The 27,100-nt window shown below is 44.0% G+C and overlaps 3 protein-coding genes across 4 annotated transcripts; 1 reads left to right on the top strand and 2 right to left on the bottom strand.

The window, feature by feature from the left end:
• Positions 1 to 201: 201 nt before the first annotated feature.
• On the bottom strand, positions 202 to 14,787 carry TDRD5 (tudor domain containing 5). Of its 2 annotated transcripts, XM_010715789.3 has the most exons (11): positions 13,530 to 14,614; positions 11,942 to 12,343; positions 11,117 to 11,241; positions 7,805 to 8,025; positions 6,591 to 6,797; positions 6,055 to 6,121; positions 4,947 to 5,147; positions 4,298 to 4,459; positions 3,520 to 3,660; positions 1,493 to 1,706; positions 202 to 685 (listed from the first exon to the last, which is right to left on the bottom strand). In XM_010715789.3, exons 1-11 carry the CDS (start codon positions 13,759 to 13,761, stop codon positions 483 to 485), a joined length of 2,175 nt encoding a protein of 724 aa, XP_010714091.1. In that variant the 5' UTR covers positions 13,762 to 14,614; the 3' UTR covers positions 202 to 482. The 2 variants fall into 2 exon arrangements, with proteins under 2 accessions (XP_010714091.1, XP_019474158.1); XM_019618613.2 differs by lacking the exon at positions 1,493 to 1,706 and having other exon boundaries at positions 585 to 685; positions 13,530 to 14,787.
• Positions 14,788 to 14,827: 40 nt separating this feature from the next.
• Positions 14,828 to 22,145, top strand: NPHS2 (NPHS2 stomatin family member, podocin). The gene is made up of 8 exons (XM_031554833.1): positions 14,828 to 15,567; positions 16,450 to 16,553; positions 17,192 to 17,280; positions 17,556 to 17,637; positions 18,573 to 18,776; positions 19,458 to 19,513; positions 20,360 to 20,438; positions 21,140 to 22,145. Exons 1-8 carry the CDS (start codon positions 15,237 to 15,239, stop codon positions 21,407 to 21,409), a joined length of 1,215 nt encoding a protein of 404 aa, XP_031410693.1. The 5' UTR covers positions 14,828 to 15,236; the 3' UTR covers positions 21,410 to 22,145.
• Positions 22,146 to 24,610: 2,465 nt separating this feature from the next.
• AXDND1 (axonemal dynein light chain domain containing 1) lies at positions 24,611 to 26,622 on the bottom strand. Its single transcript, XM_010715928.3, has 3 exons — positions 26,016 to 26,622; positions 25,464 to 25,615; positions 24,611 to 24,751 (listed from the first exon to the last, which is right to left on the bottom strand). Exons 1-3 carry the CDS (start codon positions 26,132 to 26,134, stop codon positions 24,633 to 24,635), a joined length of 390 nt encoding a protein of 129 aa, XP_010714230.1. The 5' UTR covers positions 26,135 to 26,622; the 3' UTR covers positions 24,611 to 24,632.
• Positions 26,623 to 27,100: the final 478 nt, after the last annotated feature.

Raw genomic sequence — 27,100 nt, 5'->3', positions numbered from 1 at the left:
GGTCTTTCCAACCATAATGTACTTGAAGGGAGCACATAAACAGGAGGGGGAACGGCTGTTTACAAGGGTGGATAGTGATAGGGCTGGTATACAGCTCTCCTAACAGCAAGGATTGAGCAAGAGCACTGAAGTTAAAAAAAAAAATAGAAGAAAACAATCACCTCCTGTACACAATGATAAAACCACACAGACACCGAGGGAGGGATGCATTTCCAGTTTTCCTCTCCTCAGGTTAGAACACAACCTGACACTCAAGATGTTCTTCTGAATCATTAAAGAGCAATAAAGCAGTACAAGACCAGTACAAGTATTTTCCTCAACTAAAAAAAACATGTGCTACAGGCACCAGGTACGTCTGAGAAGATGTCACACAAGTTTTTCAAACAAGTGCTTTTTAATTAAAAGAATGACAGCACGGTAATATTTCACTGCTCCACGGAGCCTTCCTCAGCAGCAGCTCCATCTGCTTCTCTCACCTCTTCTTACAGCTCCTTTCTTGGGCCTGGGAGCCAGTGGAAGTAGCCACGACAAGTGGCTAAGCGTGCAGCAGCCGCCAACACGGCAGACAATGTGGTAGGAGGGATGTAGAGCTTGCAGGACATCTCTTGCTCAGACAGCGCTTTGGCACTGCACTGGACAAGAGCAAGATTCTCAGGAAGGTTTTTGTTCTTCATTTTCTCATCACCTGCATAAGGAAGGAGAAGGAAAATATCTGCATGAATCTCTTAAGAGTTTCAGCTTAGACAGCAATATCTGTTTGCTGTACTTGATCAAGTGATTGCATGACTACTTCCTAGTGCAAACATATTGAATTAAACTTGAAAAAGATGAAATCCAAGAGATTCTCTCTATCTGCCCCCAGCTCTCCTCCCTATTTCCCCCAGAGGTGGGAAAGAAGACAAAGTGAATAGCTCCTATCTTGATGATTGGGGCCTCAACTCCAGAGAGACAGCAAACTGTTCTATTTCAAGAAACAAACATACACTATCTCAGGCAAGCTACTTCACTTTGGCTTGTAAATTGGGCAACTTGCACATGGGGGCTATAAATTCTTTCATTATTTTGAAAAAAAAAAAAACAACAAACCAACAACATACTACCCTCACAGACCTTTTAAGGTTAAAAAAGTGCTTTTCTTCCTTACAGCTAGAAGGAGAGACTCACTATGGAATGAACATAGCCCAATGTATGGAATGGAAAAAACAAAAACTTCAGCATGAAAAGAGTAGAAAGTCTAGGAACCACAAAAAAAAAAAAACAACCCAGAGAGAAAAACACCTCGATTCACTATGCTCACAGAAGTTAAAACAAAGCATTGCATCCAGCCATTTATTTTTGTCACAGCTCATCCCACAGAAATACCAACAAGTCCATCAGGTCTAGCAAAGAAGCAGCACTAGGATACTTTCACATTGACTGCAGGTCTCAAGGGACAGTAAGAGATTGCTCAGCTTTCCTGTACATTAAACTTTACTGATAAATCCATTCGTACTGTTACGGTTGTCCAGCATAAATGGTGCTGCCATAAGCAGAAGAGAGGCATGTAGAACTTCACAAGACTGGGCTTTGTTGGAAAATCCTTCTACATTATTAGGGCCATTTTGGCTCGTTTCTGCTGGTTGCTTGACATAGAGGAAGGAGAAGTAGTCTTCCAATGACTTGAAGAAGACAGTAGGCCTTAAGGACTCTCCAAGAGGATGAGGTGTCTGCAATTATATTAAAACAAACAAACAATAAACCCTCAGGAGAGGGTGCGATTAGCGCACACTCAGTTCATTAGCTGCCCTGACCTTCATGATCTCCCTCAGAGTTCATAAAGAACTGAAATGTCAGCAATAGGGTTTTTTTAAAAATACTGGTTATTACTTGCAACCCCAGCCAAAGGGCAGCTCTTCCTGCACAGTGAGCTGAAGAGTGGCAGATTATTACAAGATACAAATTTGCATGTCTTAGCAAAGAATTAACAGCTGGCTCATCTCTCAGCAGCCCCACGCAGAACAAGTGACTGTGATGACAGAGGGAGTTTCTGCAAGGGAGTGAGAACTGAGTCAGAGGAAGTTCCTCTGCGTTTTTTGTCAAAAATACAAATTAAATTTAAGTTCCAGAGGTGACCACCTACATCTCAGTCAAAGAACGGGACTGAAGCCAGCGTTTTTATTTACTGATTCAGCATGAAGCATGACAAAATAGTGAAACAGGCAAGCCGCGGTGCAATTCATCTGCCCAACTGTAGCTGTTCAAAAATTAGGTGCCTGCTCTCTAGGCTTCTTCTGCTGAGGCAGCAGAAAAAAGGCACCCACCTTCAGATGAGGTGAATCATCCACTGGTGAGAGAGCATTCAGATGATTAGCCCAGAACAAAACAGTTTTACACAAGGTGAACTTAGGAAGTTTAAGTTGGCCGCTCACAGGGCAATTGTGAGAAGCTCCTGAAGCAGCAAGGACAGCCTCAGGGCTGGGCAACAGAAGTATAACGCTGGTAGGATAACAAGGCAATAACTTGAACAAGTATGAGAGCCTAAGTAACCAGCTTGATACCATCAGCCCACTAACAATTTCTGCCTAACACGCAGTAAAAAACTAGAGTGCTAGAATAAGAAAGAGAAGCAACATTAAAAGGTAATCATAATCATCCCCTTAGATAACCACGCTGTCTTTGCTGGGGGACTCAAAGTGTCACTGCAACTTCAAGACAAAGAAGGAACATTCATAGAGGAAAGGCAGACAATGGAAGAGTCTATGAGTATTGGAAAAAGCTGGAATGCACACAAGTCATAAAGAAGCTGTTCAGAAAAGATAAAAGAGATAATATGCCCTAGAGTGCTGTGAGGGGCAGGAAATAAGGAAAGCACTATCTACACTTCCTCCTGATTCACGCAATTAAGATCATCACCACTATAAGCAAAGGATGAACAATGAAATCTGGAAAAGGGGTGGAATACCACCTGGCAACACTACGGTACCAACATCTACTGAGGCCAAGAGATGAACACGACACAGAGAAAGGAAAAGCTTCTGTTTGTCACAACTAGCTGATTAGAGCATTTCTTCCCTAGGTATCTATAGGCAGGATTTAGCTTTTCACCCCATGGTCTTCCCTAACAGAAGATCTTGTCACTTTCTCTAAAGCTTCTAAAGCGATTACAGCCAGGGGCAGACAATATGCTCATGATCCAGCTGGGAAATTCCTATGCTTCTATACCCACGTGGTTTCATACTTGCAGGGGAGTGCTTAAGTCAGCTCACAAGGAGTGAAAGAATGGCCAGATTTGATCCATGAAGTGCTGACACTGACACTTTATTCCATAATGCCCTGATGTACCAGTGAAACACTAGTGTTTCTGGTGCTGCTGATAATACAACAGCAAAGAGGTAAATGTACACCTCCGGGCCCATATTAATAGCCAATCGTTGTTTCATTGTTAGTAATTTAAAAAAATTAAAGATAATCAAATTATCTACTATTTAAAACAACTCCATCCCAGCAGCAGTGGCTGAGAAAAAAAAAAAAAAGCCTTACCTTAACCAATGCCATAAGGTCAGTGGAAGATTTATTTGTATCCTCCTGTTCGAATTCAGGGCCTTGGTCTGGAGTTTCGGAGTCATTTACTTCATCTGGAAGTGGCTGCACATCATCCCATTTCTCCTCTGTATATAGGTTCTGTTGTAAGGACACAACCAGCATGAAGAAATCAAGAGGCACCGGAGCAAATCTACTGAAGTACAAGCTGCTGAGCAATCAGATGGTATCACTCTGACAGATTAACAGAGAGAAGTTTTCCCACCCTGTTCTTTCTGAACTTTTGGCAACTTTAAAGGACAGAAGAACACAGAGGGAAGGGAACAGCATGAACAAGAAATGAGCTGTCACCCTAACTTCTTTCCACCACCATAAAACTAGTTTCTTGATTAAAATCATACTCTTCAAGAATACTGTCCAGTTAACGCAGCCTTCTGAGAACTTCACCATGTAGAAGTGTCCTTAAGTGGGAACTGAGGTGTGTGTGGTGGAGAAGCAGCAAGTTGTTAAGACCAACAGGGCAAATCTCAGGTTTGACCATGTCAAGAGTTTCCCTGCATTGAGAGCAGTTACAAGGAAATGCTATCTGAGCTGTAACAAGTGTCACATGAGACACGCTTCATTTCAACTCAAAACATGTTATGGCAATGGTGGTGGGCTTTTTTTGGTCCTACTTCCAACCTCTTTGAAAAAGTGCATGGTATTAAACCAATATATGTCAAACAACCTCTGGAGTTCATTCCGTTGAATGACAGTTATGCCACAGCCAAATGCCCACCTGATTACACAGTTCATCCTCATCCAGTCTGGAGCTTGATGCTTCATTATCTGTACCTACAGAATCCTGCTGCAAGCAAAGGTCTGGCTCCACCAGTTCAGCACTCTCCTGCTTTGCACTGGGCTGAACATACAAGGCTAAAGAATTCAATTCCTTGAACCCCTAATAACAAGCAAACAACAACAAAAAGCAACACACAGTACAGTTAAGAAAGCTAATCTCTAAATACCACCAATACCAGAAAGAAAAAAAAAAGTAGTGTGCTCCAGGCAGTAAAACTTGACTACCTGCTGAGACATATAATCCCAGCAGCATTTTTCTCATGGCTTTCAGACCCACATGGTTCTTCCCAAAACAGAGCCGACACATTCAGATAATGATACAAGTTGGCCTAACTCATAACCACTCCCTGGTGTATGATTTATACCCTGAATGTCTGTCCTAGGTAGAGCATGCAATCACCATGCTTTTGCTGTCCCACACTGCACATTTCACTGGCTAACTAAGATGTTTTTTAATCAAGATCACTTCTGTAATTCAGTTTGTTAATGGCATAACTGATCTTCAACGATGAGACCATCTTCCTATAAGGCACACAATGGATCCTACCCCTGCCCTGTCTTACAGCACCATATTCCTCCCACCTGACCTGGGAAGGTAAGTTCTCTTTGCAGATGTCAGCATATCCCTTATCTTTCAAGACAGAGTGAATGTAGACATCTTCCTCAGAGGATGTGTCGCACAGAAAGAGATGCAAAATGCCATTCACATATTCATCCACGATGCCCACAAGGACCTTTGAGTAACACAGCTCCTGGAACTGGAGAGTTGCTTCCCTGCTCCACGTATCCTTAAGAAGAAACAAGAATATGATGTTACTATAAACAGACTAGAATCCACCACCTGAGACTCCTGAGCACTTATCAAGGTGACAATTAGGCCAAGGCAGCTAGGGATAAAAATGCAGGAAAAAAAATAAAATAAAATAAAATAAAATAAAAAAAAAAATCAGGCAAACTTCCCAGAACTGAACTAAATTAAATTACCCCAAAGTTTGCGAAGCCAGTTACACTGAGAATGCCTTTTCACCATAAGTACCTATTTTCAAGTGCAGTCCTTTTATCTTATCTTTGGGGAGGGGGAGGAGGCGAATTCCTGGAACCACGAGATTATGAAAGTTAAGTGTCAGGAGTTTTTACAAAAGCTGCTAATGCCACGGCAGCAACGTGGATCTTTTGCCCCCAAAGCAGAGTAAAGTTTTTAAGAATGTTTTTAAAACACAAATTTGAACTAGTCTTTCCAATGCAGAGCATGGGAGCATGTTTCTCAGACTTCTTGACCATGAGATTCCTCAGGACAGGCTGACCTGAGCTTTGGCTTTTTTGATTGCACCAAACTCACTTAAAGCTTGGTCTCAGCAAATTTCAGAAGAGGGCTGAACCTACCAATGTTTTAGAAGGACCTTGGAGAACTACTGGAGGGGAAAACAAATGCTTGCTCATTTGCTTAACAGTAGCTATCTGTTTCTGAAACGATATGAGCAAGAATACTACAAGCATAAAGAAGAAACAGTGAAAAGGTTATCACTTGCAGAGAAGCAGTCGTATTGCACTGAACATAGCAGCAACAACTCTGCTGTAAACATTAGAGGGACCTGAATAAATTCAAATATTTGTCCTTATCTTGAGAAAAAGCCTCTCTCTTCTTGACAGTTCCTATATGTATGTCAGTAAACAAAACTGCATATGAACACACACCTCCACAGGCTTCACCCATGCCAAGGAACACGGGATGGCCTGAGCTGGGAGCTTCAAGTAGCACCATCTGCAATATAAAACAAAGTCACGCCCATTAGAGCAATCTCAGAGCAAAAAAGTCAGAAGAGCAGAACTTACTCCTCTTCTGGGTTTTAAAAATCAACTTAGGAATAAAGAGTGGATTTATGATTAAAACCCAACAGTAACTTTGGAAAATATCCAGGGAACAGGCACAGAAAGAACTGCACTAACAACTGATCTCTTATGCCTTCCCTGACCCAAGCATCTTTCTATCATAACCCCTCATGATTACAAAGTTATGGACAGAGAACAATGACTTTTGAACCAAACACTGAAGCATAGAAAAAAATATTACATTGCAGAGTCAAACAAGTACCTCTGACACCAAAAACGCAGCCCATTTCAACTGATAACTACTGAAGAGAACGTTTATATCCGCTCATGGAATCTAAAATGAAGATGAGCTCCAACCTCAACCATCCTGTGATTCTGTCAACCATGTGTAATCTACTTACTTGAGGAATCTCAGCCAAGACTTCTGAACAATGCCTACATTCCCATAATCAGGGTAGAACACCTCCACTTCTTGGTCACTGATCACACGGTGGATGATAACCCGGTACCACCACTGCAAGAACATCACACAGCAAAGCTGTCCAGGCTGTACCGAAGACTCAGGCATGATGTAACGATCAGAAACAAGCTTATTTGAATAACAGCATCTGCAAAACATCATAAGGAAAGATTGTGCTTGGAAGGATGCAAAAGATGAACACAAAAATACACAGGACTTCAGAAGAATCCCGATTTCTCAAATCTCAATGACACAAAATTTCAGAAGATGTTTAAATGGATGCTTTACATCACTGTTCTGCTGAACTTAAACTGAAATGATTATAAGAAATGCAAACCTGAATTTCAACATTTGAATGTCCTCCCTGGGGTCCAATTAAAAAGAGAATTCCTTAGAATGACTGTATTTAGCCTCTAGTCATTAACTTTTAACATTATCTGGCTAAATCACTACCTATTATAAATCAGATTTTGGAGTATTGGCTACACATCATCTGTAGTATTTGCCTGCAGAATATATAACTCCACTTGTATGTGCCCCGTGGACATCAGGTGCTTCCTCAACACAGTTAACAGCAGTTATAGAACTGCTGTGCTGGAAGAGAATCTCAAATGCTTAATGTAACTCACAGTCACTGAGGCTTTGCTTGCTTTCAAATATACATTGTTTGCTCTGAAAGTAATGCCTCCTATTTATTTTCACAGTAACCACAACAATACACAACACCACTATTGTGGAATATTTACCTCTGACATCGTGAGCAGACACCATATAGGAGGCATTACTTTGAAGCAGCCCTTGTACATAAATGGCAAGTGCATATTACTTGTTGCCTTTTGACAAGTGTTGGAAATGGAAGGAAAAATTTTAAAAGAGGTGAAAAGGAAGATAAAAATTTCCCTTCTGGAACCTTTCTATTCTTTTACAGTTTAGAGCTGTCTAGGACACACCCAAGCAACTTTCAATTGGTACTAATCATATTTTTGGCTTGCTAATTAAAAGAAATGGATAAGCATGATGAACACATTTCAGACAGCACAGGCATCTCCATTTCAAGTTACCAAACCAGCTGCAACCGTAACTAACAAGCTGGGTGTCCTGTTCTCTCAGTACAAACACAACAGGCAATAGTATCTATCAGCACAGTGTTCTCACCTCATCTCAATCATGAGATCCCACAGTTTGTCAGAAGTTTCTGCGCTGCAGACATGGATGTAGAACTCACCAGGAGAGACTATTAAATTCACAATTACTCCCACCAAGCACCTTGTCTCCAGTGGAGGTAAACTGCGAAGTCTTCTATCCTGAACTGCGTCTGGAGGGATGTCTGAAGTTACCATCATTATATCCAGCCTGGACTGTTCTAAATCTTGAGGCTACAAAGAGATAAGAAGGAGTTGGTACTTACATCTCTTCACACACTGAGCATACATGAATAACTGCTCCAGTAATGTTTAGAAAAGAAAAAGACCGCTTTGCTTGGAACCGATGAATTACTGAATATCAGCAAATCCCACCAGTTATGCAAACCTGCGTTAGAACTTCCCCTGTCTCGGGAGCATTCATTCTCTCTTCTCCTTAAGGGGAAGAATGAAGAAAATCAGAAATAAAAGTAGTACAACAACAATACTATGCATTCCCACAAAGAGAAAAGGAGCTAGAGTCATGTCCTGTATTGAGACAAAAAACAGAAAACAGCTATTGCTATGTTTTTAAAGTTTGCTGGATTTTACTCAAAAGATGCTATTTTCTATGCTGTGACCATGAAGGAGTATATGATTGAACCAGGAAAGCTATCTGAAAGTAATTCAAGTGTCATTTTCACACTAGAGCTATTCCCCAAGGATAAAAACTAATAAGATCTACAAATTCTGTTCTTTTCTCACTCAAGAGATCTGTCTGTGAATGGCTAGTGCAGCTTACAGTTTTTCGTGGAGGGGAACTTTAATCATACATAAGCTACTCTCTCACTGCCTCGAGAGCTTTCTTCTGCAGCAGTGCACAGCATTCCTCCAAAGATCAGAAGTCAAAATGATTTCATTTCGACCCATAATGAACAGACTGTAAGTTAACACTGTATTATACAACAAGCAACAAATGGGAAACATCTTCCAGCACATATACCTTCATTTATCTGGCTAATCCAACTGCAAGCAGTGTTTTTTTTGCAACACTGACTCTTCTAAACATTTTTTTCAAGAAGTAGGTAAGTCTCTCCTTCTACAGACAGAGCAAGAGCCAATGCTCTTGAAGTTTTTGAGTTAAAATTTTTTTGAGTGAAACATTAAGTTAAATAGCAGCTGAGGAAATGCCTGCCTGAGCAGCAGCTCAAAAAAAAAAATCCATGCCATGGAAATCCTTTAAGAAGTGCCTGCGAACAGTGGCATTTCTGAGGGACAGGTTTGCTCCCTAGAACATCGGTTCATACCACCCTGTTATGGGCATACACTATCTTTATAATCTAGTTTACACATCAGTAGTGACAAAAGACATTTCCATGAATGTATAGAAATGTGCACTTGTAAATATGCTTTAAAAAAAAACAACACAATAAAACAATAACAAGAGAAAGCAACAAAACACTAAAAGTGAGCCCTGCAATATATTACAGCCTGTGAGACTGGCTAATCCTTTCCCTAAGACAGACAGGCAGCTGCCACAGTGCTGTGAATGACGCTTCCCTCAGCTGTGGGTGAGAAAAGCCGCTGAGAGCAGCAGTTCCATACACCTCTCCCCTTCTCACAGCCAAGTGGACTGACTCAGCCCGTGCTCCTCACGTTATTAATTTCCCTTCCATTATTAGCTTCTCGTGACAGGATATTGGGATACCTTATAGCAGGGCAGGGATCAGATCTCTTCTTTCCCCTCTACCTTGCAGCATCCTGATGAACAAGCATTCACTGCATATCCCACATACCAACTAGCTTTCCTCCCTTTTCTGGCTTTTTCAAAAACAGAAGAGCAAGCTTAATATCTCATGGGGAACACAAGTTGAACAAACACCTTTAATGACCTAAGCAGGATAAGTCTTTAAACAGGTTCCCATTGTGATATGAAGGCTCAAAAACCTCACTTGAAGTCAGGGTTATCACAGTCCTCTTTTTCTTTTTTGCCCTTCAGACTCAACAGGCAGACTGCACTTGATTCAAGGAGAATTTCTGGCTGCTTCATCACACCGATCTAAGACTTCTTTACAAGCTCAATGCTGACTGCCAGAGAGTTTGCTTTAGGAACGTGAAGTCCAGCTGTAACCATCAGAAAGATCAACATGATGGAAAGGTGATACAAGAGGTGTAATGACAGAGGGACTAATGCAATAGAAAGGCATTATAAAGGAAGGAAAAAGGACTGCTCACTCATCTCTGAAGATCTAGGCTTGCAGGGGAGAGTCCACAAAGGAGGGATCTCCAGAAATAAATACTTGCACAGTGGCTGTCAGCCCTTAAATGAGGTCTAAGAGAAGTATGGCCAGGCTTTACCTCTTCCTGTTGCACAGCTGAATCACCTTCACCTGTGCTCCCAGGACTGACCAGGTCTTTTCCCCAAGTGCTCAATCAGTGGTTCAGGCTGTGACTGACAGTTACCATACACCAACTCAGTCACAGACTTCCAAATTAATTGCAAAAACCACTAAAGTCAGGAAGAACTCCTGGGATTCTTTCCCTGCACTCCAATCCTCAGGTTGCATGCAGCCACCCGGGAAGCTTGGCAGAGAGAATTACAGTAGGAAGACTTTCTTGAGAGAAGGAAGGCAGGAAAAAAAGAAAAAAAAAAAAAACCAGAGGTGACAAATTCACCCAACCTATTGGATCCTCTGAACTGCTCCTCTCCATCTCCTTCTAGAAAGACACTGTCAAACAAATTCAAAACTCTCAAAGCCCAACAAGAATGACAAGGAATCCCCGCAACTTCAGACAGTGAATAAAGTCTTACTGGTTTCCTTTTGTAAAAGGAAAAAAGGAGACAATTCTTTTTGTGCCCCACCTGACCACATTATTTAGTCATCTAAGTGAAACTTTAGGAATCAAAGTCTCCACAAGAATCACCACCCAGCTTTGTCTTCCTGGTTAACTGGACTGAACACGACACTTAACTCTGCCTACAGCAGCCCAGGAAATTCCACAGAGCTGATCTTCAGATCACTAAGATGTAATAACAAATAAATACACAAAAGAGTATCGCCATAACTATCAGGGAACGAGATAATGTTTAACTGACCTTGGATGGTCTTTAACGCAGATGAGAAGACCCGAAAGAGAAGAGAAAGACTTAGGTTAGGATGGCATATGAAGCTACATACCCGCCTGGAGTCTTGCCACTTCCAGACTTATCTAAAACAGGTACTAAAATTTTTGTAAGCAGCAGCGCATCAACAACACAACCTCAAAAGTAACAAAAGTAAGCAAAGAGCCTCCAAGCAGGGATTAAGCCACGAAGAAGCTACAGATCACTCATCCAGCTACTCACCTGTTTCAGGCCATCACCCAGACCTACTCCTTGTGTGTCCACTGGTTCTGACTTCTCTTCTGCTGCCTGATGGAAGATTTCTGTCTCACAGCTGGGTTCCAAAGGAGGCAGCTCAGCCACGGGTGCTGCAAAGACAATAACTTGGCTATTATTCTTTCTTGGACTGATGCAGAGTTACATATTAAACAGAAAACACTTGAAAAATGAAAGCACTGGTTGCATTTTTCCAATCTCTTGTAGCATTCAGTTACCACATTCACAAACTTTCGCTAGAGAGGCATCCTTCATAAATGAATTCTACCTAGACAAGTCAGGAATCCTGCAGGTACTGTGTGCAGTTTTCTGCCATGGCTGTTACAGGAACAGTGAGTACACACACAGTCTCTTCTGTGGGATATTATAGCTTAATCTTTCAGAGTAGTATTAGTAAATTTTCAGTCTCAAGAAGTGCACTGAAGGGCTCCAATGACTTGTGGAGCAGGGCATTCAAGAGATCCTTCTACTTTTGTTATCTGCTGCCTGCAACAGTTAGCATTCCTTGTCCTCCACACAGGTTCAGAAAGCTTATATTTGGAAGGTAGATCTCTTCTTTCACCTGCCACCAAAAACCAGTGGCAACTTGAAGAAAACCTCCAGTTAAGCTTTCTGCTACTGAGACAACTCCTTAAACTTCTTCTGCAGCACCACACAGACCTTCCTTGTTAAATCAGAAGGGAACAGGGACTGTTAAAGCAACTGAAAACACAGCAACATCTACCAGAAATACGGCTGCTTGTCCACAATGCTTAAAAGACCTACATGTTTCCAGCTAACACACAGCCTTACCTTGTGGCATCTTCTCCTGCTCTATCTCACTTGAGGAGCTCTTTTTCAGGGTTATCAAGGAACCTCCTCTTGTCTCCTTAACCATAATTGTATCAGACATGCTTTCGAAGACTTCAAATATGGAGAAAAATCCATATTGCCTGTACTGGAATGTCCGCTTGAAGCGTGTGTAGTACGCATTGTTGAAATCCAAGAGCAGAAGTGGTGAGGAACTCAAGAGATCTTGCAGCTCCCTCTTCACTGCTGCTGGCAGGGCACGAGTCTTGCCCTTTGGAGGCAAACCCCGCTGATTCTGAGAGAGAAAAGCAGCCCTTCCCTTCCTAGCAACACTCCGTGCTTTACCACTTGTTTTCTGTCTGGAAATCAGTTTGGAAATATCTTTGGTGGTCTCATCTGCAACAGCTACAATAGGAAAAAAATATTAGCTATTTATTAGCTATTAGAAGACTGGAATAGTAAACCATTCAAAGCTCTATGTAGGCAAAGCTATTCTTTCCACTTTTCCCATTTCCCTTTTTAGAAAAATGTCTCTTCTAAAAGCAATCCCACTAAACTATGTCCGGATTTTAGTACAGCAAACACTTTTCCTTCCCCTCTGCAAAATGGACAGAACCAAATTTAACAGCTAATCTGCACCCTCATCCCTATAAACCCATTCAGAAGGAAGGCTGGCCAAATGCATGCTGCATCACAAGAAGAAAGCCAGCTGCTGTAGGTTTTGCTGGGAAACAGTGAATGGTTCACTGCTTCTCTCCTGAATTACAGTACAATCTCAACACAGCTTAAGAGCATCAGGATGTTGATGAACTGAGTCTTGTTTCAAAGTGTCTATGAAAAAAGAATCCAACAGCCACCTCAACTCTTTGAAAGGGTAGATAACAGCAGGGCAAGCAGAAATGGTTTTAAGTTGAGGAAGAGAAGGTTTAGGTTGGATGTCAGAGGGAAGTTATTTACAGAGAGAGTGGTGAGGTGCTGGAACAGCTGCCCAGAGAGGCTGTGGATGCCCCGTCCCTAGAGGTGTTCAAGGCCAGGTTGGATGGGGCCCTGGGCAGCCTGATCTGGTATTAAACGGGGAGGCTAGTGGCCCTGCATGTGGCAGGGGGGTTGGAGATTCATCATCCTTGAGGTTCCTTCCAACCTAAGGCATTCTGTGATTCTAAGCTTCACAAAACTACAAGAAGCTGCCAACAGCACTCAAAAAATGGCTGTGTTTGTCCACCTGTTCTCCAGGTTCACCATCAATCCTAATACTCAAGCAAAAACAACAGGTCAGAATCACACCAAGAACTGGTGTAGAGGACCTCTCTGGAGGTCATCTGGTATACACACACCCCAGTAGCTCTGAACTAGAGCTGGTACTGATCTTCACTCATCTTCCTCACCCACTGCCTTTCTGTACTCTTAGCCAAACAACAGGAAACAGCTAAAACAGAAAGTGCCAGAAGTACCAGCAACAGCGGGGAACCAGAGACAGCCTCTGGGTGGGCACTTTCAACAGAGCCCTCACTTTGGGGCACCACTTCACCACCACTTCAAGGTGAAGTAACTCCAAGCAATCCTTCTCTACCTGCAAGGAGGAAGGTCTCACCTTTGAGGAGAAACCCTCCATTGCCGTTGGGGCAGATCCGGACCACTCCTGGCATGCTGGCCACCAGCTCCATGGTGGAGCAGAATCCCAGGTCACGAAGCGGCAGTGGCCTGCCGACCATGGCTAGGTACTCCTGCTCCAGCTGGGCCGGGGTGAGGCCCTCCTTGGCAGCCAGCAGCTGCGACCTCACCTCCTTCTTCAGCAGCTCCATCAGCTGCGCCTGCTGCGACATGTCTACGCTCTAAGAGAGACAAAAAGCAAGCAGAAAACACCTCACGCCACGACTGCGAAAGGCTTTTTAACACATCACGACTGAAAGCCGGCAGGGCAAGCTCAACACCGCTGCAACATCCCGGCCCCGCCGCCTCAGTCACGACGTCAGAGGCCGCACTGCGCCTGCGCGCTCCGTTCCCGCCCTTTCGGGCAGAGGTGGGAAGGCGCGCGTTGTTCCTCACAGCTCTGCTCCTCGCAGCGCTTCGCCAACCGTGCGGCGCTCCCGCTGCCCTGCTGGCTCCTCTATCCTCTCCCCCTACCCTACCTGCTCTGTAGGACCGGCCCTCGGGCAGGCAGGGAGCTGCTCCCTCAGCCTTCACTTGGCGGAGCAGGTGTGCTTCCCTTCTGACAGGAAAAGTCAGACTTACTTGTTAAAAAAAGTTCTCTTTTCTTGGAAAGCAATATTTAAACTCAAATGCCAGCGTTAGTCAGGGTGGTCCTGCATATTTTAGTCCCATCTGAGAGGAAAGCCTACAGTGAAGTGCTGTGAATGTCATAAAGTAGCTGTTTTCCTACCGACTTCCATCTGGCTTTTCTTGCTTATGTTCATCACTGCAGCAAGCTGGCACATCTGCCCCCCTGCTTCTAACATTCTGACTCTGGGCAGCCCAAAAACCTGCAATAAAACAGGAATCTTCTAAGAAAATGAGATCAGCACCTCCCCGGCTGCCTTCTCCGCTCCCTCCAGCAGCTCCTCCACATGGCACATCTGCCAGAGGCTGAGTGGGAAATCCTGAGATCAGCGCTGCCCGACAACAGGGTTGTCAGAACTTGTATGTTTGAGCCTTGTTAGTGTGATTTCCAGTCAGGTATTGGTTTCTTTCAGACAGACAGTGACACAGCATGATCTGTGGCACTCTTTCAAAGGTTTCCACAGATGGTATCACGGTCTGTGCCATGTGGCAGCTCTTTCTCTGGTAAAAAGCTCCCATGTTTGCACTGCCTTGCTTTTGCTGTGCAAAATTATGAAGGCATTTTACACACAAACTCTACTGGCAATTTAAAGATAAATTCAATGTCTCTTTGCGCATCATGCTCAGGAACTGAACTGGGAATTTATTGTGCTGAACACTCAGACTATTTGGGATTTTGAGAGTCAAGCGTCTTCTAGTTCCTTTTAGGTTGTTTTTCAACAGCTTTGTAGAAACCATCTATTAAAAATCATCAGAGTGCTTTTGATTGCATTTGATTTCCAAAGGCAGGAAGACACAAACAGAATGTCTTCCTGCAGTTCACCCTGTTGAGGTCTAACATTCTGTATCATCTCAACAGCCGTGTGAGATGAGAGCAGAGCAGGAGGGAAACAGCTTGCTCACTTCACTGTCCATTTTTTCTAACAAGCTTGTGATAAATTTGAACAAGCCTCCTTGATCTGACACCTCCTCTTCTCTCCTCCCCTGCCTGGATTTTCTGCCCACAGCAATAAATTCAAGCATGGATTCGTCCCACTCCCACAGGAAGCTTATGCTCCTCAGTGCAGAGAATCAGATGAGGATGGATAGGAGATCTCGAAGCTCTTCCAGAGAGTCCCATAGGAGAAAGAGAGAGTCTCCAGCTACACAGAGGAAACGGGAGAAGAGGGAGAGAAGCAAAGAAGCCAGCAAAGAAACAGGAGATATAAGGCAGGAGAAAACAAAGGAGATTAAGAGCACTGTAGGCACTGATGGTAGGGTGCACACATCCACAGTGGTGGACGTGGATGATGTGATATCTGATGAAGAAATGGAGGCAATGATGTTGCTGGACAGCGAGCATCAAGAAGAAGGTATGATTTATAGAAGGGAAGGGGCAGAAAAGCTATGGGCTCTTTGACACTTTGTGGGTGACAGTGTCTTTGCTTTCTGCATGGTGAGTGTTATCATCCCTTGCATAGATGTGTAATTGTCCTCAAGACAGATTATGGGAAACCCCAGCCAGCTTCTACAGTCAATATAGGCACATCAGTGCTGTCTAGCAAAGCAATGAACTTTGAAACAACCGGTTACATTCCCAACATCATTTATGCTTCAGTTCACTACTCCCCATTTTTTTTTCCTGCTCTTTTCTCATTATTTTCTTGCTTGTCCTCCTTTAGGCAGACAGAATTAGCTTTAATGCCAGTTCACAGCCCTAAGAACTGTGCTGTAGGGAGAATGCTTGAGGCGTACAATCGTAACTCCCTTCAGAATAGCCTCAGAGTGCAGCTCTATTCTCTCAAATGTGGCTAAAATCCCATTCCAAAAGACCCTGAGATCTTTTAAATTCCCCAGAGGACAGGGGTACTTCAGGCTGTGTGTATTGAAAGTTATGCTTTATTTACAGTCTTTCTGTTTGCCATTAGCTTATCTTTTCAGACAAATTTATGTGATTTTGGGGTCAGCCAGCAAGTTGCCCATTCTGAATATTTCAGTGCTGCTTGGTTGCCATATAGATCTACTGTGAAGAAGGCAAAAAAAAGGAGAATTAAAATTCGTGAGCCTGTCTTGGGAACTCTTGGCCACTTAGGGCAGGGACTGTTCTTGAAACACAGCTTGAGAGAGCACTGAGTAGGCAAACACCAAGTTTAGGCAGAGGACCAGCAGAAGCTGACCTGTGTAGGCAGTCGTCAGGCCATCTGTATTTTGGGAACTTTCCTATCCTAATGGAGTCATGTTGGATTTCCCCTTAGGTATGAAGTCTCCCGGTTTCAACATCTGTGAGTGGCTTCTGACTATACTGTCTTTCCTGTTCATCATAATGACTTTCCCCATTTCTGTCTGGTTCTGCATGAAGGTAAGAACAGGCATGATGTCTCTTTGGATTTAGTATTTGGTGTCTGATGTGACTGTAACCAGCATGTGTTGGTCATAAGCATATAGCTTAGGTTCTCGTTGTTAATCAGTTTGCAGGTCTGTTCACTTTTAAACATAATCTTCAGCTCAGACATAGCTGTGTTGCAGCAGCAGAGTAAAATAGATTTTGTGTTATAAATTTAGAGGGAGGTTGATCTTTCAATTAATAGCAGATTTTTCCTCTTCTTCCAGTTTTCTCTGATTTATAGCATGGTTACAAGTTGATATATTTTGATTACAGCTTCTCAGGAAATAGATTAAGCTCAAGGTGTTCGAATTCAGCCAAACTACAAGAAAGCAGAATGTTGGCCTCATCCTGGGAAATACTGAACAACTCCAGCATGGGCTGCTCTCACCTAATCACAGACTGATTATGTGCAAGCCAGCCATCAGTTGTGGGTCAGGTTTTCTTCTGGGGTAAAGAGGCTTAAGAACAGTTGACTCCACTAACTCCAATCTGCTGAAATCTTCTTTTCAAAGGACTTTACCAGAACAGAGGTCTTCCTCTCACAGCCCAGTGAGTTTTTTTTCCTAGTCCTATGCCTTCCACTCCAGCCTAGCTTTTGTTTCCCTCTGCAGGTAGTGCGGGAGTATGAGAGAGCCATTGTTTTCCGGCTTGGGCATCTCCTTCCTGGCAGGGCCAGAGGGCCTGGTAAGATGCTCACTGAGTTCCCCCTACCCATATTGTTCCTCTTCATCACGCTCTACCAAGGCTCTTGTTCTGGTGCCTTCCAGGCAGGTACAGTTAACCAGGAGACACGTCTTCTTAGGTCCAGCAGCTTCCAATAGCTTTTCCCAATACAGAAGCAGACTCACAATTTGAGCCTATATATTTCTGTTCCTTCATAATTCTGTACTCAATCCCCTCTACTGCTCCCTAGAGCTGAAGAAGCAATTTCTCTGGTTTTGATGATCACCAAAAGACTTTCTTTTCTTTCCATAGGTCTTTTCTTTTCCTTCCCTGCCTGGACACATATCACAAAGTGGACCTCCGCCTCAAAACCCTAGAGATCCCCTTCCACCAGGTATGACTACCATCCCTTCTTTATATTAATTCTTGGATCTCTTTATCTGGTTGTATTTGATGACAGCTCTGATTTTGCATTGATGTCAAAAAAAACAGCTTATGCTTAAGATAGTGATTCTGGTTCCATGTCACAAGATACTATTAAACACTGCCAGTTCTCAGGATCTCACCACAGATCTTACATCAAGCCATCTCTGCAAAGCCTTAGCTGCTGGATTCCTGTGACTGTATGAGAAATGTCCTTTATCTCTCTGCCATTTTAAAACCATTGCTTTTAATCCCATTCAGTTTGACAAGCTTTAGTGGTAACCAATAGGAAGTGGCTGGGCTATGGATATTGGAGTAGTTTTTACCCATCACACTGAGGGGTACATACAGCAGGGACAGGAATGCAGACTAAGATCTTACAGTGGCGTCTCTAAGTGTGGCAACTCTGCTCTTGTACAAGTCAGGGAAAGGGCTGAGAGCTCACTGCTAACTTTGAAACTGGCACCTTACCTAGCCACAGTCCCACAGGTCAAACCTCCCAGTAGTCCTGTTGTCCGTGCTGCTGCCTTTATCTAGTACCATCACCAGGTTCCCTCCCATGGTGGAAAGCAAATGCCTCTGGGGATGGTACTCAGCAACTCCGAGCACATAGCAGACAACAGGAATGGACCAAGCAGCTGTGGGCCGGGAGACACACTAGGATGTTCAACTGCTCGCAGTCTCTTGCCCAGCAACCAAACTGAGGAAACAGACACAATGATGCTGTACCAGGGAACTGAGATCCACAGGTGATGCAGTTTGCCTAAGGTCAGAGAGTAGCAGAGGTGGCAACTACAAAGATGTACCCATCTAGCTAGTCTTCCTCTTTCCCAGAGTTGTGTACTTTTCTGTGCTACCTTAAAGTTGTCAGAACCAGATCCATCTTCTCTCATGTCTTCTGCTTAGGTGGTGACTAAAGACATGGTTACACTGGAAATAGATGCTGTCTGCTATTACCGTTTGGAGAATGCCTCTCTTCTCCTCACCACTCTCACCAGCATCTCCAGTGCCATCCAGCTGCTGGTGCAAACCACCACAAAGCGCCTCCTGGCACACCGAGCCTTCTCTGAACTTCTGTTGGAAAGAAAGAGCATCAGCCAGGAGATAAAGGTGCTTCTGCAGCTTGGGAGAGGGTAGAGCAAGCGGGGAATTAAGGCTTGGAAGATAATCAGTCCTAAATCATAGACAGTATTTTGCAAAAGAATGTAGTAAGAACATGTGCCTCCTTCATTGAAAAGTGGGAGATTTTTCTCTTTTTTAAAATCATTTTAGGGGAAGGATTTACAGTCTGGGTCTCACAAGCATATGTGAGTAGTAGCAAACATTGTGACGTGAGAAACGTGAAGAAACCCCTTAAATCATTTTCATCAGTGCTCTGCAGTACCTCAGGTTCTGTGCTTATTCCAGAGAGGACTTTCTCATGAGAATGGTTTTCTGCAGTGTGAGAGAGATGCCATAAACCCTGAATACACAGGATCTTCATCAGCAGCAGTTCTCTGTGGCCACAACATGCAAACATTATTATACCACTCAGGAACTGAATGTTTCCTATGGAATTGGATTGGTTCTACAGTCAAACCAGTATGGACTAGCTAAATCATACTAAACCCTCAGGGCAAATACAAATCAGAAGTGAGGAATATAATTTTTATTTCAGAGAGTCCACGCACAATATATAATAAATCCACCTCACTGCCTTGAATTAATGTTCCTGGACTTCTAAGTCCCTCTGAGGAGCCTGGACAATGGCCTGTGTTCTCCTTGTGCTCTAAAATATCTTCCTCTTGACAGGTGGCTTTGGATGCGGTCACAGGCTGCTGGGGGATCAAAGTGGAGAGAACAGAAATGTAGGTAGGAATTGCTGGTAGCAGAGACTTCTTTGCCCTTTTGCAAGTATCCATTCTGCCGTGCTCACGTTTATTCTTTACCGTTGGCCCCTCCCTGCAGCTATTCTGCAGCTCTCACTTCCTTGTTTTCACTGCCCCTTTCAAACCTCTGTCTCACATAAAACCTTCATGAGCAAAGATGTTACTTGCTCCTGCGCTGACAGCCGAATGCAGAATCCTTAGCTGGGATCTCATCAACTCTTCTGCAGGCAGTTTGTACCCAATTCTGTTAGCCTGAGAGTCACAGCAAGCAGTGAACCTCTGCGTCCCACTCTAGATCAAAGGCCTCGGTCTTAACAGTAGTTGGGCTCAACTCTCAGAAGCCTGTAGAGAAAGGTGGGACTTGCTCATCTCATAGAGGGCCATGGAAGAGAGAGCCAGGCAGCAGAGAAGCACATTTATAAAGAGAAGGAAATTCCTGTGGCTGTCTTGAGAGCAGTCTCCCAGTGGATCCTCTGATATCTCACAGACTTCATAAGCCTAAACTTCAAGCTTCAGAGGCACAAACATAAAAGGCCTCTCTGTTGCCTAGTGATTATGTACATCACTAATGATCTAGTTATCATTAGAATTATTTTCTAGTGATTCCAGATTAGATATGTACAAAACCAGGCTGGAAAAGAAAAATGGGAATAGAGGTAGAATGCTAAAGGGAGTTATTTATAGAGGGACACACAGAGAACAAAGGATGTTTGCGAACATCTCTGTAGAGGCCAGTATATGAGCCCATTCTAAGCCCTTGTGGGCCAGTACAGGGCTGTCAGATGAGCCTAGAGCCCTTCTAATCCTTATCCTTCACTACCACAGCAACAATGTGCAGCTGCCTGCTGAAGTCCAGCAGTCCTTGGCCGTGGAAGCAGAAGCCCAGAGGCAGGCCAAAGTGCGGGTATGCGAACACTGAAGACCTCCCATCTCCTTCCAAAGCATCCCTCTTTCCTTTCCCCCACCCTAGTTTGAGGTCCTTGGAACGTATCACAGTAGGATACAGCTCTGGGAAGATCTGTTCAAGATCTTCAGATCCTGTTCGAGAGCTATGTCAAGCAAGGAGAGCTGCAGTAAAAGCATGGGCCAGCACAGTGGAATCCCAGATCTGGTCCCTGTGCACATGTCAGAAAGACACATAAGAGGCTGGTGTCATCCCTGACCCACAATGCCTATGAGAACCTCTCCCTTCTCAGGGTTTCACTCTTGCTTAGAGACCCAGCCAGGAGGGTGGAGCTGGGCTGGCACCACTGTCATATACCTCATACCATCCTTACCCTGGGTTGTCTTCCATATCTTACACTGAGCCTAGGTAGGATTTGTGTCCAAGTACCCTTCTCACAAGCTTAGCCTGTGGGCTGCCCTCTCCACATGATTTTGCAGCATGGGTATGCCCAGTTATAAGCTCTGCTGGAACTAGTAGCACCCAAAGTACGCATAGCTTTGGTTAAAACAAGTTAAACACGAGGTGTAGTATATGCCACGATCAGAACAGCAGAAATGTTACAATCACAGGGACCCCAGAAAATTTGTGGTGGCAACCTCCCTCTGAATAAGTAGCCTATGCCCCTTACTCCCTACCTCACAAATTCTCCTCCTTGGTAGGTGATTGCTGCTGAGGGGGAGAAGGCTGCTTCTGAGTCCCTGCGGATGGCAGCTGAGATCCTGTCCAGTGCCCCTGCTGCTGCTCAGCTCCGTTACCTTCATGCACTGCACTCCCTTGCTGCAGAGAAACCTGCTGCCTTCATCTTACCCTTACCTTTGGATCCCACAAATCTGGTCTCTCCAGCTACCCGCAGCCCTCCAGGAGTGAGCAGCATCATCACAGACACCCCGGAAAACGTGAAAGACAAGAAGGACTCACCTATGCTGTAAGAGTTCTCCCAGAAATAGTTGCCATAAGCACTGATTAATCCTTCTCAGAGAGGAGCAAGATGGCTGGTCTACGGGCAGCCCACCAGCAGCTACTGGACTGGAGACAGGAGGGAAGGCAGCCCAGACCTGTAACATAAAAGTAGATTGTACATGAAAGAAGCTTCTGCTTGTTTTGGAAAGGGAAAAATATGGAGCACAGCGAGCAGTGTTGGTGCATATGTGAGCAGGGGACTGAGGGAGAAGTGTCATCCTTCCCTTTCACATCAGCTGATGCACCTTGACACAAAAGATCCCTGGGATCTGATCTGTCCTACCTCATCACATTGGCAGGAAAGCCTAATAGCTTTTGTATGTTTAAACACCTCCATTTCCAAATGAACAGCCTGTCACACATCATTTGTTACAGGGAAAACCCCACAGTGGGATAAAAGAGGCAGGCACAAGTTGCCTCCTAGGAGGGAATATCTTATCAGAGGGCATTGTTTTCCAGTGGCTCTGTCCTTGCATTCAGGCTCTTGGGGTTTTCCCTTTTTTTTTCTTAATAAAAGCAAGTCCTGCAGCTGGGCGGTAAACAAAGCCATGGCAGAAGTTCTTGGATAGGAACATATTCCTCCTCACAGCCCATCTGTGTGCTGCATCCTGAGAAAGTGGGAGTGGTTGGCTGCTACAGATGGGATCCTTGCTAAGGTGCCTTTTCCTCTGTGTGAATTGGTGGGAGAAAGACAACAGCCAGGCAGGTGGGGGTGGGAGCCTGACAAGTGAGGGAAATGGGAAGGGGCTTAGCATGCAGGTCATTTGGTAGGTGCTGCCAACCTGGTTCTCCTGTGACAAGAGAATGAGCCAGGTCTTGTCCATGGTGCACTGGATATAAGATTTCAGTTGCCACCCATACACTTACATATATTTATATGTATATTATCATATATATATATTTAGGAGGCAACCAGGATGTTTAGTCCTAGAACTAGAATAGGAGAAAAGAAGGAAAGTGGCAATGCTTGTTTCTTGCTTGACGCTTCTCAGCTTTGTAGAGGGAGGAAGGCAGGCTGTGCTGCTACGTGCTTCCACTGGGTGGTGAGACAGGACAAGATCTGAGCTTGTAAACCTCTGCTTCCAGCAGGACTGTCTGAAAATATAAGGAAGATGATCCATTTAGCCAACTCCCACTGAGCCGAGAAGTGGGAATCCAGCACTATGCAAAGAGCCAGCTAAAAGCCTTGAGAACAGTTCTTTTGTCCACTGCAGCCACGTTAGTAACTTTACTCACAGGGAAGGAATGGAGAAAGTCCTCAAAATTCTTATAAAATCTTCCTTGCCAAAAGCTACTTGAAATAGCTTTACATACTGTAAGCTTTTACCCTGATAGACATGGGGCATTGTCAAAGGAAATAACACAGTGCCCTTGTTTTCTTTGCTCTTGGTTCCTTTGGGTGGACATCAACTCTGCTCTTCTCCTTTTACTTGACCTGCAGCATCTACTCTTGCTTCCAAGCAGATCTCCCCTGCACAGCCTTTCCCAGACCAACAGCTCTGTTGTGCTGTTGGCCAGTAGAGGCCAAAGGAAAATTTTGGGTCCCCTGCTCTTAATCGCCCACAGTAGTTTCCCATCATCCGTGTGCCTAGCAGGTGTGGACCAGCCAGCTGCTCACTCTTGCTTTTTCACTCATTTTTCTCAGTCTCTCTTGGCCTGCTAGTTACATTCACACACTTAGCTCATACCATTAATTAGTATGACTTCTGCTACGTGCAACTGTGTCTCAAGGATGGTCAGTAGGTACTGGTTTAACATTTCTGCAAGGGACAAGGAGTCTGCTTGAATAAGTATCAAGTAACTTTGTATTTAATCAGCTCTTTCCTCTCCATGAAATCTCTCAAGGCTCAGTGCTCCCATGTATCTCACTCCACTAGTATTTGCTAGTCTTCTTGCAGCAGGGACTCTCAGTAAACTAGCCTTCTTAGAGGTGGTTGAGAAGGGAAAAATAAACAAACAATTAACTTGTGAACTTAGTGATCACACTGCATCTGAGCTCCAGATGTAACCTCACATCCAACTCATTCTCCCACTATAACTCTCAGGAGATGGCTGGCTGCAGGATGCCATTGGCTGCTGCTCGTACGCCTGTATTAAAGCTCAGTAGTGATCTAGACACAGAAAACTAATTCTGGGAAGCTCTGTAATCTTCCACTGATGAACACAAGCTTTATATTTACCTATCTAAGGCTGGTTCTGTTTTTTTCTCATGATGGTGGAATAAGCCCCTGCTTCCCAACTAGAGCAAAAGGGTATAATACCACACAGAGTGAGCTGCAGCTGATCCTCTCTCTGAGCACTTCTCTGGCTATATTTCTAACTTCATGTGAAACAATCCAACCAGACCAAGATTCCTTGGCACATCAAGGACCATCTCCTCTGCAAGTAATGTCTAAAAGGAACAGTGCTTGGCCAAAGACAGGTGGTATTAGGCCAAGGCACACATTACCCTATTTGCCTATTACTTCTCATTTGCAGAAGCCAGGTGCATCTTTCTTCAAACATGCAACTTTTCTACAAAATTGCAGAAAAGGCAAATGACAGCTAATTGCATCCTCAGTTCCAAAGAATCCTTGTTCCAGGAGGATTTTCTCTTTAACGTATACAGAGTTGGCAGAAACTTGTAATTTTACCTTCAGGAGATATAGACTCAAAACCTCAAAGAAGGAAAACATCATTTAAAAGTGTGCTTCAGTGTTACTGATATGTGGTAGGTTTCATAATAGAATTTACTCCAGGGGAATTGGCAGGGGCTGTGTGGAGCAGACGTGATTCTTGACAGCTTCAGTACCTGCTCTTCAGAGCTGAGACTGGGTCAAACCTCAGAGTCATGCCAAATCCAGGCAGCTGCTGCTGTCCTGGCAGAACTTCATAACCACTCAGACTATCCCAGGCTGGCGCCTGCCTGAGGCAGAAGCCCTGGGTGACCATCTCTCTAGGTGATTTGGCTTGTTCAGATTGTAGGGGTACTGCACATGGGCATACCAGCATACAGAGAAGGTGAAGAAGCTGTAGAGATGCTAGAGCTGTGGAGGGAAGTAGAGGACAAGCACAAGACAGGTGTGAAAGTGGTAGAAGCAGCTAGAAGAACAACGTAAGTGCCCAGATGGCACAGAGAGATGGGTAGCTAGTACAGAATAAAGGCAGTGGACTGGGATGATAAACTATTCTGAATAGTCACCAAGAAACTGCTCAGGTATTGTTATTTTTTATTTTTTGCTTTTTCTGGTATTGCTTGGGCTGGCCAGAGGTGGAAGTTTTGGGAGTTGAGCAGGCTTCCCCTTCAGGCAAGCTTTCTTGTAAACATTTTTCTGAAAGGAAAAAAAAACAACAACAACAAAAGCCTTTAAAATGCAGAGTAAATACGTCTAAAGTATTGTATTTTAAACAAATTAGTCTCTCTTCTTACTTTGATATCAAAGAGAGTATACACTAGAGTGTTAAGAGAAGTAGTTTTAATTCCCACTTATCTTCCTTCACATCTTATTTCTGAGCAGATCCAGCTGAGAAAGAAAATACATTCATTTACAATAAACATGCCACCTAAAGAACTGACTGCCACACCACGTGGGCAAAACCAAACGATCAGCAGCTGGAGATAGCAAGAATGTCCTCTGCTACAAACACAAAAGGTACGTGGGATATGAAGGGACCTAAAACATTATTTCTTCTCTACCCACAAATCAGTGATTCTAAACAGACCTTGACTGTAACTACTTAAAAGGAAGGTGAAGCCAATTACAGTGACATCTAATATCTAGAATATTTGTAGACCTGGTGTCATATGGCAAAAACAAAATTATTTTATCTCAAAAACAGACAGAGTTCAGCAGTTCTTTCTGCCTCAATCTGGAATGAGAGTAAAAGCCTCCTTGCTTTGCTTCTGACAGTGAGTCTAGACAAGACCCTGGGACATGCTCAGGAAGAAAGGAGCATGTGCTAAGTGGGACACAAATGAGGTATCCTCAAAAATTGCTTCCTACTCTGAGTCCAGGAGAGGTTCAGATCACTGATTATCCTGACCTTGCCCTTCTTTAGGTGTTGGTTCTGGGACAACTTTGCCCCTTTTCTCCAGCTCACTCTCTAGCTCCTGGATTCTCTCTAGGGCTTCTTCCAGCTTCTTCTCAAAATCTTCAGATCTCTGCTCTGCATTCTGAGCACGGATTTCTGTTTCTCTGAAACAAAGAAGCGAAGATAATGCTGAAACCTGCAATCTAGGCAGGTGCCGGCAGAATACTTAAAGATTTAGAAAGCTGAAGTGTGCAGTGGAATTGAACAACTCTATAAAATACAGTTGTAGTTTCAGAGAAGGGCACTGTAAGAGATGGAGACATCATGGCACAACTATGTAAGCCTTGCAAAGTGAATTCATTTTAAACTCAGCATTTGCTAAAGAAGTGTTAAAAGTATCACATCTTTAGCTAACATCACAATCAGCAGCTTGAGACAGTCAGAAGAGAAAGAAACCCAAAATTAAGCTAACAGATGGCTGAAGCAGAACCTTAATCAGAAAGCAGAACAGATATAAATGAAACACTGCCCTGTTTATCCCTCCAGCATAGAACCAGTACTCACATAAGCTGCACTTGTAGGTGTTCCAGCAGTGCCAGGGCTTCAAACTCTTTCTGAGAAAAGGGAGTTGACGACTTGCTGGCAGTCATCTCTCTCTGGTTGGGAAGATCAAAACCTTCCATAAGTGAACGTGAAAGCAACAATGCTGCATTTCATCTAGAATATTGTTTGGCTGGACATTGCTAGTGTCTCTGTAAATGGTCACATCACAGACAAGAGCTCAGTATCCGTAAATCATGTAAAACCAGAGGTTAAATCAAGCATTTTCTTTTGATTGGATCTGATCGTGTATTGACATTAAAAATGGACTAAAATCACTTCCTGATTTGGACATAAATATCTCACTTGCACTTAGTCTTGGTTGCATGATTGCCCATGCATTCATTGGGTTACAGATGTTGGAGATGGCTATAGCCTGACCAGGAGTGAAGTAACTAACAACAAATGGCCAGAGGCAGCTCCTCAAATTGTCCAGCAGGCATTAGTTTTCTTCATTTGAAGAAAAGAACCAGGACTTTTGTGGAGTCCCACTGTGCTGGGTCCGGTCTTGTTCAACATCATCAATGACCTTGACGAGCAGATAGTGGCCACCCTCAGCAAGTTTGCTGATGATATGAAGTTGGGAGGGTTGGCTGACACGCCTGAAGGCTGTGCTGCCATTCAGCGAGACAGGTTGGCCATGAGCCAGGAGAGCTGGGCAATAAGAAACCGGATGAGGTTCAACACAAGCAAGTGTAGGGTCTTACACCTAGGGAGGAATAATTGCATGCACCAATACAGGCTGGGGGATGAGCTGCTGGAGAGGAGCTCTGCAGAGAGGGACCTGGGCATCCTGGTGGATGACAGGTTGGCCATGAGCCAGCAGTGTGCCCTCGTGGCCAAAAAGGCCAATGGCATTCTGGGGTGCATTAAGAAGAGCGTGTCCAGCAGGTCGAGGGAGGTGATCCTCCCCCTCTACTCTGCCCTGGTAAGGCCTCATCTGGAGTACTGTGTCCAGTTCTGGGCTCCCCAGTACAAAAAAGACAGGGATCTCTTGCAAAGAGTCCAGCGGAGGGCCACAAAGATGGTGAAGGGCCTGGAGCATCTCC

The sequence above is a fragment of the Meleagris gallopavo genome, chromosome 10 (assembly GCF_000146605.3).
Source record: "Meleagris gallopavo isolate NT-WF06-2002-E0010 breed Aviagen turkey brand Nicholas breeding stock chromosome 10, Turkey_5.1, whole genome shotgun sequence".
Taxonomy (NCBI): Eukaryota; Metazoa; Chordata; class Aves; order Galliformes; family Phasianidae; genus Meleagris; species Meleagris gallopavo.
Note: the sequence above shows the minus strand (reverse complement) of the source record. Positions and strands in the feature narration are given on the sequence as shown.

What these genes read in the sequence shown, in the direction of transcription:
- NPHS2 (XM_031554833.1), top strand. Translation starts at nt 15,237, where the DNA reads ATGGATTCGTCCCACTCCCACAGGAAGCTTATGCTCCTCAGTGCAGAG. An exon ending in CAGCGAGCATCAAGAAGAAG is followed by an intron (nt 15,568 to 16,449) that starts GTATGATTTATA and finishes ATTTCCCCTTAG; the next exon opens with GTATGAAGTCTCCCGGTTTC. An exon ending in TAGAGATCCCCTTCCACCAG is followed by an intron (nt 17,638 to 18,572) that starts GTATGACTACCA and finishes TCTTCTGCTTAG; the next exon opens with GTGGTGACTAAAGACATGGT.
- AXDND1 (XM_010715928.3), bottom strand. Translation starts at nt 26,134, where the DNA reads ATGGAAGGTTTTGATCTTCCCAACCAGAGAGAGATGACTGCCAGCAAG. An exon ending in CACCTACAAGTGCAGCTTAT is followed by an intron (nt 25,616 to 26,015) that starts GTGAGTACTGGT and finishes TCTTTGTTTCAG; the next exon opens with AGAAACAGAAATCCGTGCTC. An exon ending in AACACCTAAAGAAGGGCAAG is followed by an intron (nt 24,752 to 25,463) that starts GTCAGGATAATC and finishes TTTTCCTTTCAG; the next exon opens with AAAAATGTTTACAAGAAAGC.
- TDRD5 (XM_010715789.3), bottom strand. Translation starts at nt 13,761, where the DNA reads ATGTCGCAGCAGGCGCAGCTGATGGAGCTGCTGAAGAAGGAGGTGAGG. An exon ending in TGGGTGATGGCCTGAAACAG is followed by an intron (nt 8,026 to 11,116) that starts GTGAGTAGCTGG and finishes ATCTCTTTGTAG; the next exon opens with CCTCAAGATTTAGAACAGTC. An exon ending in TCTTGGCTGAGATTCCTCAA is followed by an intron (nt 6,122 to 6,590) that starts GTAAGTAGATTA and finishes TTTATATTGCAG; the next exon opens with ATGGTGCTACTTGAAGCTCC.